The sequence below is a fragment of the Chiloscyllium plagiosum genome, chromosome 12, assembly GCF_004010195.1.
Source record: "Chiloscyllium plagiosum isolate BGI_BamShark_2017 chromosome 12, ASM401019v2, whole genome shotgun sequence".
Lineage (NCBI taxonomy): Eukaryota > Metazoa > Chordata > Chondrichthyes > Orectolobiformes > Hemiscylliidae > Chiloscyllium > Chiloscyllium plagiosum.
In genome coordinates, this window is record NC_057721.1 from 54,725,374 (window position 1) to 54,738,250 (window position 12,877).

A 12,877-nucleotide genomic window follows, 5' to 3' on the forward strand; every position below is an offset into this window, starting at 1 on the left:
CTAAGGGGCAACTCTTCCACCCAGTGGGTAGTACGTGTATTGAATGGGCTGCCAGAGGAAGTGTTGGAGACTAGTACAATTGCAACATTTAAAAGGCATCTGGATGGGTATACGAATAGGAATGATTTGGAGGGGTATGGGCCGGATGCTGGCAGGTGGGATTACATTGGGTTGGGATATCTGGTTGGCATGGACGAATTCCGTGCTGTACATCTCTATGACTCTCTTTGTTCTAAATTTGCCCTTTGCCGTTCTGAATCTTTGAACTTTTGTCCTTTGCTCAGCAACCTTTTCTGCAACATTTCTCAATCTCATTTAAAAGCGTCATATATTTCAGTAAGATCACTCTTGAAATCTCTTTGTTTTCAATGGTGAAACGTCTTTACTTAACAAGTCATTTCCTTTTGGTATTTTATCCCAGGTAACAGCCTCTGCAGTTTTATTTAGTTCATGAGTTGTTGGTGTTAACAGATCAGCCAGCATTTTTGCACATCCTAATTGTGCTTGAGAAGGGATGCATGACCAGTCTTTTTGAATTACTATTGTGTTTGGGCTGCAGGAGGCAGTTGTAGTAAGATTTGGAATTGGAGACTGAGAGGGCACATGGTATTGTTCCAAGTCAGGATTCTCCACAGAATTAGTAGGCTCTGACCTGCCCTCGTACCCACAGAATATATATACTTGTTCCAGTTCAGTTTCTGGTCAATGGCAACACCCCAGGATGTTAACAGTGGGGGAAATGCCGGACTGTTAGCTTACAAATTGTGTATAATTTTGATGATGATGATGGTTCAAAGCGCCTCATGGATTTCCAGTATTGTGTTGCTGTCCCATCGAACACAATCATGATGCCACACAATACGATGTAAGGTATTATCAATATAAAGGCATGACTTTGTACACCACTGTGTAGCCACCTCTGTCAGATCTGCACTCCCAGTGGGATGACAATGGCAGTGCCTAGGACATTGTAAAAATGATTCTGTGAGAATAACAGGGCTATTTGTTTGTCATTATCATTTCTGTTGCCTCGGATGATGCAATCTCGTCTGTACAGTTTTTATTCCTTTGTTTTGACCTTATAAGCAATTCAATACAATTTGAGTGGCGAGCTAAGAAGGCAGTTAAGATTCAACAATATTTTGGTGGGTCTAGATTCACAAGTAAGCAGACCAGGTAAGTGTGGCAGATTTTCTTCCCTGAAAGGCATTACTGAACTAGTTGGGTTTTTATGACTATGAACAGTTGTTTTAGAGTTAACAGTAGGTTAGCTTTTAATTCCAAATTTTTATTGAATTCAAATTGTACTATCTGTCATGCACTCAGAACATTAGCCTGGGGTTCTGATTTCTAATCCAGTGACTTTAACACTAAAGTCACCAATTCCCCTTTTATGGGCAGTATTCCTATTGCAGTCTGATCAGTTTTAACTCTAGGGCTTTGAATTTATTTGCTTTGGGAATACTGTTTGAGCATCGTATTTGATTTACTGCTACCATCTTGCACCATTGCATTGTCAGTGTTCATTGAATTTACTCAAAAGGTTTTTAATAGAACGATAGAGGTGAACTATCCCACTGGTCCTTCCTCATATTGTTATCAAGATGAATGTGCAGAGAAGCAAAGACAGCCCTCACTGCTCCAAGACCAGCACTTCCTGACTGTTGGAGACTGGAGTTTATTAGGTCCCAACTTCCTCCCTCCTTGCTTTGAATTTGGCTCTATTATAGCAACATCTTTGATGATTAGAGACAATTGATAGAATATGATAACAGGATTAAAGCAAGCATCTTTCTGGATTGGAATGAATGATTATTGCTAGTGGTGTTAGCAATGATTTGAAATTAGAATGGAGTGCCCACCACTTCAGTGAATGTCCAGACTGGCACTAAGGAGCACAATCAGTTTGAAGGAGGCTATAGGAGAGCAAGATAAAGGCTGGATGACTAAACTAGAGGTTTGATGCAAGTGAAAATTCAGTGCAAAAGGAGAATTTTAACTAAGCTACACTGCAAGGAGATACTCCAGAGAATTGATGAGCTGGAATCTGAGCTTCAAACACTAGCACATCTGGAGGGGGAGAGTTACCTGGATGCCTTGTTTCAAGAGGCAGTCACACCTGATAGATTAAGTATCACAATTTCGGTCAGTGGTCAGGGTGTGACTACAGGTGAGGCAGGGAGAAGGATCCAGGTAGACAAGCCTCAGTTCTTGACCTTGTCCAACAGGGACAAAATATTTGCTCCCTGTGTGGATGAGGAACAGAGCTGCAGGGAGGATGAGCCAACTGACCACGGTACAGGAGGCCTTTCAAGAAGGTGGAGCAAAAAGACAAGTGGCAGTTGTAGGAGATTCTATAATTGGGTTAGATAATATCTTCTGTAAGCAGGATCGAGAATCTCTCATGCTGTGTTGCCTGCCTGCTGCCAGGGTGTGGGACATCTCTACTGGCTTGAAAGGATATTACAGAGGGAGGTGGAGGAGCCAGTTGTTGTAGTTCACAGTGGGACAAACAACATAGGCAAGACTAGGAAAGAGGGCCTATTCAGGGATTATCAGGAGCTAGGAACCAAATTAAAGAACAGGTAATCAAGGGTCATAATCTGCAGATTACTGCTGGAGCCAAGTGCAAATTGGCATAGGGATACGAGAATAAGGGAAGTAAACACGTGGCTAAAGGAGTGGTTTGGGAAAGAGGATTTCCTTTTCAACGGGCACTGGCATCAGTATTAGAACAGGAGGGATCTGTACTGTTGGGACGGTCTCCACCTGAACTGAACTGGGGCCAGTATTCTAGTGACAGGATAAATAGGGTGGTCAACAGGACTTTAAAGTAGGAAGTGGGGGGGGGGGGGCGGAAGAGAAGGGTAAAATTCCAATAAGTATAATGACCGATGGGAAGCAAAGATGCAGGTTAATATCTGTAGTGACTGATTCTGCATTGGAAAATATGAAGAATAAAAAGAAAGGAGAACTCAGGAGAGGCTATTAAACTCTCCAGCAAACAAAATAGAGCAGAGTGTTTGGAAAAGGTTAGGAATCAACCTTCGAACATAACACCATGTTATAGTCCAACAGTTTATTTGGAAGCATTGCTTTTGGAATGCTGTTCCCTCACCTGATGAAGGAGCAGCACTCTAAAAGCTAGTGCTTCCAAATAAGCCTGTTGGACTATAACCTAGTGTTGTGTGATTTTTAATTTTGTACACCACAGTCCAACAGCAGCACCTCCAAATCAAAACTTCAAAGACACTGGATAAACAAATAACAATGAGAAGAGGGATGGTTAATACAAGACTGAAGGTGTTATATCTGAATGCACGCAGTGTAAGGAATAAGGTGAATGAGCTTGTGGTGCATATCGAAATTGGCAGGTATGCCATGGTGGGAATCACAGAGAGGTTGCTGCACATGGATCAGGATTGGGAGCTGAATATTCACAGATATACATCCTATTGGAAAGACAGGCAGATGGGTGGAGAGGGTGGGGTTGCCTTACTGGTAAAAAATGAATTTCAATCAATAGTAAGAAATGAAGTAGGGTCTGATGGTGTGGAATCTGTGTGATTAGAATTGAGGAACTGCAAAGGTAAAAAAAGGCTTCCAAACAGTAGTCAGGAGCTGGGGGCGCAAGATACACCAGGAGATAGAAAAGATATATAGGAAAGGCAAAGTGAGCGTGGGGGATTTCAATATGCAAGTGGACTGGGAACATCAGGTTGGTAGTGGATTGCAAGAAAAGGAATTTGTGGAATGTCTACAAGATGGCTTTTTGGAGCGGCTTGTGATGGAGCCCAATAGGAAACAGGCAATACTGGATTTAGTGTTGTGCAATGAGGCAGACTTGATAAGGGAGCTAAAGGTGAAATGATTGTAATATGATTGAATTTATGCTGCAATTTGAGAGGGAGAAGATAGAATTAGAGGTAACAGTATTACAGATGAATAAAGACAACTACAGAGGCATGAGGGAGGAGCTGGTAGAATTGACTGGGAGAGGAGCCGAGCAGGAAAGACGGTGGAGCAGCATTGGCAGGGGATTCTGGGAGTAATTCAGGAGACACAGCAGAGATTCATTCCAAGGAAAGAAAAGCATGGTACAGGGAGGATGAGACAACCACAGCAGTCGAGCACAAAAGCAAAAGAGAAAGCATATAATGTGGCGAAGGAAAGTGGGAAATTAGAGGACTGGGAAGCTTACAAAGACCAACAGAGGGCAACAAAGAAAATAAGGTGGGAGGAGATTAAATATGAGGGTAAGCGAGCCAGTAATATAAATAGTTTCTTTAGATACATAGAGGGCGAAAGAGAGGCAAAAATGGACATTGGCTCACTGGAGAATAATAGAGTCATAGAGATGTACAGCATGGAAACAGACCCTTCGGTCCAACCCATCCATGCTGACCAGATATCCCAAAGCAATCTAGTCCCACCTGCCAGCACCCGGCCCATATCCCTCAAAACCCTTCCTATTCATATACCTATCCAAATGCCTCTTAAATGTTGCAATTGTACCAACCTCCACAACTTCCTCTGGCAGCTCATTCCATACACGTACCACTCTCTGTGTGAAAACGTTGCCCCTTAGGTCTCTTCTATATCTTTCCCCTCTCACCCTAAACCTATGCCCTCTAGTTCTGGACTCCCTGACCACAGGGAAAAGACTTTGCCTATTTACCCTATCCATGCCCCTCATAATTTTGTAAACCTCTATAAAATCACCTTCTTCACTATCCTATCTACCTGATACTCCACTTTCAAGGAGGTATGAACCTGCACTCCAAGGTCTTCTTGTTCAGCAACACTCCCTAGGACCTTACCATTAAGTGTATAAGTCCTGAAGAGGGGCCTGTGCCCGAAACGTCGAATCTCCTGTTCCCTGGATGCTGCCTGACCTGCTGTGCTGTTCCAGCAATAAAGTTTCAAAAGTGTATAAGTCCTGCTAAGATTTGCTTTCCCAAAATGCAGCACCTCACATTTATCTGAATTAAACTCCATCTGCCACTTCTCAGCCCAGGGAGAGATAGTAGTAGGGCACAAGGAAATGGCTGAGGAACTGAATAATTACTTTGCGTCAGTCTTCAAGATGGACAACATGAGTAATATCCCAAAAATTCAAGAGAGTGAGGGGACAGAACTGAGTATGGTGACCATCGCTGAGGAGTAGGTCCTAGAAAAACTGAATGGCCTGAAGGTGGATAAATAACCTGGACCAGATGGACTACACCCTAGAGTTCAGAAGGAGATAGCTGAAGAGATAGTGGAGGCGTTAGTGGTGATCTTTCAGGAATCACTAGAATCAGGGAGGGTCCCAGAGGACTGGAAAATCGCTAACATGATGCACCTATTTAAAAGACGAGTAAGGCAGAAGGACACAAAATTACAGACTGATTAGCCCAACCTTGGTCATGGGTAAGATTCTGGAATCCATTGTGAAGAATGAGACGTCTGAATACTTAGAAGTATATGGTAAAATAGGGCAATGTCAGCATGGTTTCATCAAGGGGAGGTTATGCCTGACAAATTTGTGCAAATTCTTTGAGGAAGTAACAAGCAGGTTAGATCAAGGATAGCCAATCGATGTTATCTACCTGGACTTCAAGAAAGGGTGTTGCACAGAAGGCTACTGAGTAAGATAAGGGCCCACGGTGTTAGTGGCAAGGTGGTAGCATGGATAGAAGCTTGGCTATCTGACAGAGAGTGGGGATAAAAGGGTCCTTCTCAGAATGGCAGTCAGTAACAAGTGGTGTTCTGCAAGGCTCAGTGTTGGGACTATAACTTTTCACTTTATACATTAACAATCTATATGAAGGAACTGAGGCATTCTGGCTAAGTTTGAAGGTGATACAAAGATAGGTGGAGGGACAAGTAGCATTGAGGAGGTGGAGAGGCTGCAGAAGGATTTAGACAGATTAGGAGAGTGAAGAATAGGCAGATGGAGCACAATTTGGGCAAGTGTGAGGTCATGAACTTTGGTAGGAAATAGTGGCATGGACTATTTTCTAAATGGGGAGAAAATTCAGAAGGCTGAAGTGTAAAGAGACTTGGACATTCTTGACTAGGATTCCTTCAAGATAAACTTATAGGTTGAGTCATTCATTAGGAAGACAAATACAATGATGGGACATTTATTTTGAGAGGACTTGAATATAAAAGGATGGACTTCTGAGGCCCTACAAGGCTTTGGTCAGACCACATTTCGAGTATTGTGCACAGTTTTGGGCCACATATCTCAGGAAGGATGTACTGGCCCTGGAGAATGTTCAGAGGAGGTTCACAAGAACTGTCACAGGAATGAAAAGCTTAATGTATGAGAAACATTTGAGAACTCTGAGTTAATATTCAATGGAGTTTAGAAGAATGAGAGGGAATCTAATTGAAACATACAGAATACTGAAAGGCCTGGGCAGAGTAGATGTTGGGAAGATGTTTGTATTGGTAGGAGAGACTAGGACCTGAGATCACAGCCTTAGAGTAAAGGGAAGATCTTTGAGAATGGAGATAAGGAGAAACTTCTTCAGCCAGAGAGTGGTGAATTTCTGGAATTCACTGCCACAGAAGGCTGTGGAGGCCAAGCCATTGAGTATATTTAAGACTGAGATAGATAGTTTCTTTATTGTCAAGGAGATTAAGGTTTACGGGGAGAAAGCAGGAGAATGGGGATGAGAAACTTATCAGCCATGATTGAATGGCGAAGCAGACTCAATGGGCTGAATGGCCTAATTTCTGCTCCTATGTCTTATGGTCTGAAATCTAATTATCTTACTTGGTTCAGATGAGGGCTCCACCATTACGTATCCTGGTGCTCTGTGTGGGATGGACTGCTTGATATTGACACCACTGTAAAAATAAACATATCATAGGTTAGTCATTGTAATAATGACATAACAGGAGATCACTCAAAAGTACTTTCAGCGAGAGTCAATAGATGTGAAGTTGGAAAAGCACAGCAGATCAGGCAACATCCGAGGAGCAGGAAAGTCAACGTTTCGGGCCGAAACCCAACTGAATCTTTGACTTTCTTGCTCCTCAGATACTGTCTGACCTGCTGTGCTCTTCCAGCTTCACATCTCTTTGCTCTGGCTTCCAGCATCTGCAGTCCTTAATGTCTCCAGTATTTTCAGCTACCCCATTCTTCAAACCTACAGAAACAACTTGAATTAAATTGCAAACATTTTCAGTGGGGAACCAGGTAGATGCAATGTGAGTATGCACTTAGAGAGCGGGTGAATAGCCCTGAGATGCTCTTTGGTCCAGTCAATAAAGTGATACTTGTCCCTGCACACAAAGTCTCCTTGTCACAGCATTGCTATTAAAGTACAAAGTGCAGCATTAAGGAGTAGAAATGTACTGTAAGTAGATGAGAAAAGTGCTATATTGAAGTGATGAGCCCGGGACAAATCAGATATCAATGTCCATGGACACAAGCTGCCTGTGACTGTTGTCCATACAACAGGCAATGAGATGTCAGTAAAATAAAATATTGGAACAGGAACAGGTCATTCAGCCCTTCGAGTGAGTATATTATTCACATGATCATGGCTCATCATCTAATTCATGCCCTGTACCTGCTTTCTCCAAATATAGTGTCATTAAGTCATAAAGATATACAGCACAGAAACAGACCCTTCGGTCCAACTCGTCCATGTCAACCAGATATCCTATCCTAATCTAGTCCCATTTGCCAGCACTTGTCCCATATCCTTCTAAACTCTTCCTATTCATATACCAATCCGGATGCCTTTTAAATGCTGTAATTGTATTAGTTGTCTAATATTGTGCTACTATTTCAGAAAGGTGGTAAGGAAAAGCCAGGGAACGATAGATCAATGAGCATGACATCGGTGGTGGGCAAGTTGTTGGAGGGAATCCTGAAGGATGTACATGTATTTGGAAAGGCAAGGACTGATTAGGGATAGTCAATGTGGCTTTGTGCATGGGAAATCATGTCTCACAAACTTGATTGAGTTTATTGAAGAAGTAACAAAGAGGATTGATGAGAGCAGAGCAGTAGATGTGATCCATATGGACTTCAATAAGGCATTCGACCAGTTTCCTCATGAGAGACTGGTTAGTAAGGTTAGCTCTCATGAAATTTAGGGAGAACTAGCCATTTGGATAGAGAACTGATTTGAAGGTAGAAGACAGAGGGTGGTGGTGGAAGATTGCTTTTCAGACTGGAGGCCTGTGACCAATGGTGTGCCACAAGGATCGGTACTGGGTCTGCTGCTTTTCATCATTTATATAAATGATTTGGATGTGAGCTTAAGAGGTATACTTAGTAAGTTTGCAGATGACACCAAAATTGGAGGTGTAGTGGACAGCGAAGAAGGTTACCTCAGATTACAACAGGATCTTGATCAGATGGGCCAATGAGCTAAGGAGTGACAGATGGTGTTTAATTTAGATAACTGCAAGGTGCTGCATTTTGGAAAAACAAATCTTAGCAGGACTATACATTTAATGGTAAGGTCCTGGGGAGTGTTGCTGAACAAACAGACCTTGGAGTACAGGTTCATAATTCCTTGAAAGTTGAGCTACAAGTACATAGGACAGTGAAGAAGGCGTTTGGTATGCTTTCCTTTACTTGTCAGAGCACTGAGTACAGGAGTTGGAAGGTCATGTTATGGCTGTACAGGATTTTGGTTCGGCCATTTTTAGAATATTGTGTGTAATTCTGGTCTCCTTCCCACTGGAAGGATGTTGTGAAACTTGAAAGGATTCAGAAAAGATTTACAAGAATGTTGGAGAATTTGAGCTATAGGGAGAGGCTGAATAGGCTAGGGCTGTTTTCCCTGAAGCATCGGAGGTTGAGGGGTGACCTTATAGAAGTTTATAAAATCATGAGGGGCATGGATAGGATAAATAGATAAGGTCTTTTCCCTGGGGTGGGTGAGTCCACAACTAGAGGGCATAGGTTTAGGATGAGAGGGGAAAGATATAAAAGGGATCTAAGGAGCAACTTCTTCACACAGGGTGGTGCGTGTATGGAATGAGCTGCCAGAGAAAGTGGTGGAGGCTGGTATAATTACAGCATTTAAAAGGCACCTGGGTTTGTATATGAAGAGGAAGGGTTTCGAGGGATATGTGCCAAGTGCTGGCAAATGGGACTAGATTAGTTATCTAGTCGGCATGAACAAGTTGGACCGAAGGGTCTATTTCCATGCTGTACTTCTCTATGATTCTATAACTCTATGACTGGTATACAATGGCATCTAGGTTTTGTTGCACCATCCCCTTCCTCAATCTATTGCTATTCAGATAATGAGTTGCCTGCCTGTTTTTGTGACTGAAGTGGACAACATCACATTTATCCACATTATCCTGCATCTACCATGCATTTGTCCACTGACTTAACTTGTTCAAATCACACTGAAGCTTCTCTACAATCTCCTTACAGCAAACCAACCTACCCTGCTTCAAGTCCTCTACAAACATGGAGATTTGGCATGTAGCTTCCTCAACTGAATCATCAGTACATGTTGTGAATAGCTGGGGTTTAAACACTAATCCCTGTGGTGCTCCACTAGTCACTTCCTATCACACAGACGTAGACCCGTTTATTCCTAATTTTTGTTTCCTGACTGTTAACCAGTTCTTAATCCATCACCTTCAATATTTCTTTCACCATTCAATCCATTTCAGTACATGACCGCCAATCCCATGCTCTTTAATTTTACATGCTAAGGTCTTATGTGGGATGCTATCAAAAGTCTTCTGAAAATCCAAGTAAGCAACATCCATTGGCTCCCCTTATCCAGTCCACGACATCCTCAACAAATTCCAGTAGATTCATCAAGCACAACTTCATCCTCATAAATCTATGCTGACTCTATCCAATATTGTCACTATCTTCCAAGTTCTCTTGTATTACATCTTTCATGATTGATTCTAGCATTGTTCCCATGACCAATGTCAAGCTAACCAGTCTATAATTCATTGTTCTGAGGAAGAGTCTGAAGAGGGAGATAGCACTCGGCAGGGTGACACTAGGTACATGAACATACAAGATGGCCGCTGAGCCATCAGTTGGTCAACTTGACTTACAAGATGGCTGCCGGATCACAATATGGAGAGAAACACCAGAGCTGCTACAGATACTGCCTGGGGCCACCAGAATGCCAGCACAATGCACTCACAACCCAGTTGATTAGCTTAAGGTGGATGAGGTAGAGAAATGCTAACAGCTTGATACACACTGAATACAAAATGCTAATAACCAGGGCTGCAGTAATTGTCCTTCTCAGGAAGAGCAATTAGCGCCCATTACTACAGCAATGGATTTCCATGCAGACATTGAAACTGACAATGTCTACACTAAAACTGACAATGACCACGCGGAAATTAACAAAGGCTGCGCTGGAACCGACAAAGACTGTATCGAAACTATCAACGATTTTGCAATGATTGCCATAAACAAACCATGTTACAAGGACTATAATCTCATCACGGATGTATTGTATCATAAGATGTATAAAAGTTTCTTGATATGTTGAGAGAAGACTTGCAGCTGACCGCTGTGCTGTTGGTGTCTTTCTCTCCCTGGAGCTCTGGTATTTCCTTGTGCAATAAACTCTGTGATTGAACCCCGATTCTGACTCTGAGACTGGTGTTTTTCCCTACAACAAATCACTCAACCTGAAACATTAACTCTGATTTCACTCCACAGATGCTGCCAGTAATTTTTGTTTTTGTTTTTGTTTCTAATTTACAGCATCCACAATTCTTTCAGTTTTTACAATGCATTGTTTTCTCTCTGCATCCCTTCTTGCCTAATGTGGTTACATTAGCTCCCCTTGGATTCAAAGAAACTATTCCAGAATCTGTAGAAGTTTGCAAAATGACTACCAATGCATCTGTTATTTCTAGGACCACTTCTTCTTGATGTTTCTAAGCTCAACTCAGATAGATTCTACATCACCAGAGTGAATACCCTTCCTCACAATCACATCTCTAAAAACTGGAAACCTCTGCATATTCAGTCCTCATTCATGGTCACGTTTCAGCCATGTCTCTGAAATCCCTGCTATACCATTGCCATTTACATTTATCTGTGTCACTAATTTATCCATTTTATTGTGAATGATTAGCGCATCAAGGCACAAAACTTGAAGGCTGATCTTTTTCGTGTTCTTCATCTCAATTACAATGGTCCTGCTCAATCTCGTCCTTGAATTCTCTGCCTATCACATTTCTTATTTCCCACTTTGTCTTTTGTTTTGGTCCTTATTTCAATGCTATGTGTCTCCCTGTAAGGGTTTCTATCCACCTGCCCTTTTAGTTTTAACCCTCCCCAACCACACTTGCAAATGCGTTCCCTCAGACATCAGTTCTGGTCCCACTCAGATATATCCCATCCGACTTGTACTGGTGCTAATTCTTCAGAACTAATCCACTAGCTTGCACTAGCTCTCCAGATGTGTGTTCATCTGATTTATCCTGCAATTTATATTCTGATTAGCACACGGCAGTGACAGAAATCCTGAGACCACTATGTTTGAGGCCCTATTTATTAAACCTGCGTCCTAACTCCCTATATTCTGCTTTTAGGATGTGATCACGTTTCTTCCTTATGTTGTTGGTACCAATGTGTACCACAACCACTGGCTTTTTTCCCTCCCACATTAGAATGTCAGTTTCCTGGTGTCCAAGTTGAAGGTCTGCAGGAGCAAGCAGCAAGCTGGACCCACTCGGACTTTCAAGTCGGAATCCTCAGTGTCTGGTTTCAAGCCGGTGAGTGAGAGAACGGGAGTCTGCACATTAATGTGTGAATAATAGGTGATAATCCCCACGAATGATTACAGATTAGGGAGAATCTCATTTTTAAATCCGCACTTGCTTGGAAAAGGTGACTTTTTTATCTCAACATTAAGAAAGGCCTCATTTGACATCTTACCTTAATTTCCCAAATTTCTCACTATAGCCCATGTAATTCAGGACCTGGAAAGATTCCAGCTCAGAATCATTAGCTTTCTGTACTTGTAAAGTTTATCATTCTTTTCTCCATTTGACTCATTTTGCAAACATTTGAAGTTTACATGTGTTCACTTGCAGTATATAAGGGCTGTCTTTGGAAATAAAGAGTATGATGTGGTTCATGTATGGAATGAACTTCCAGAGGAAGTGGTGGATACGGCTACAGTTACAATGTTTAAAAGATATTTACAGAAGTGCACGAATAGGAAAGGATTGGAGGGGTATGGGCCAAACACAGGCAGGTGGGGCTGGTCTAGTTTGGGATTATGGTCGGCACGGACTGGTTGGACCGAAAGGTCTGTTTTTGTGCTGGATGCTGCTATGGCATTATGACTCTATGACTGTATGACCCTTTAAGAGCTTTGCAGGCAAATCAACCAAGTGTCATTGATAAGTATGTACCTGTCAGGCAGGGAGGAAAGGGTCGTGTGAGGGAGCCGTGGTTTAATAAGGAATTGGAATCCCTTGTTAAATGGAAGAGGGCGGCCTTTGTAAAGATGAGGTGTGAAGGTTCAATTGGGGCGATTGAGAGTTATAAGGTAGCCAGGAAGGACCTGAAGAGAGAGCTAAGAGCAGCAAGGAGGGGACATGAAAGGTCCTTAGTTGGTAGGATTAGGGAAAACCCTAAGGCTTTCTATAGGTATGTCAGGAATAAAAGAATGACTAGGGTAGGAATAGGTCCAGTCAAGGATAGTAGTGGGAAGTTGCGTGTGGAGGCTGAAGAGATTGGGGAGACACTGAATGAATACATTTCGTCAGTATTCAATCAGGAACAGGACATTGTTGTCAATGCGAGTACTGAGTCACAATTAAGTAGAATGGATGGCTTTGAGGTATGTACAGAAGAGGTGTTGGAAATTCTGGAAAGGGTGAAAATAGATAAGTCCCCTGCGCCTGATGG

General features: G+C 42.3%; 1 protein-coding gene across 1 annotated transcript in view; it reads right to left on the bottom strand.

Moving 5' to 3' along the window:
- The window catches only part of LOC122555520 (NXPE family member 3-like), a 55,315-nt gene that overhangs the window by 25,841 nt on the left and 16,597 nt on the right, over window positions 1-12,877 (bottom strand). Inside the window, exon 2 of the mRNA XM_043701543.1 lies at window positions 6,767-6,840. Within this exon, the coding sequence (XP_043557478.1) occupies window positions 6,767-6,840 (74 nt within the window). The remainder of the gene's footprint in view (window positions 1-6,766; window positions 6,841-12,877) is intronic.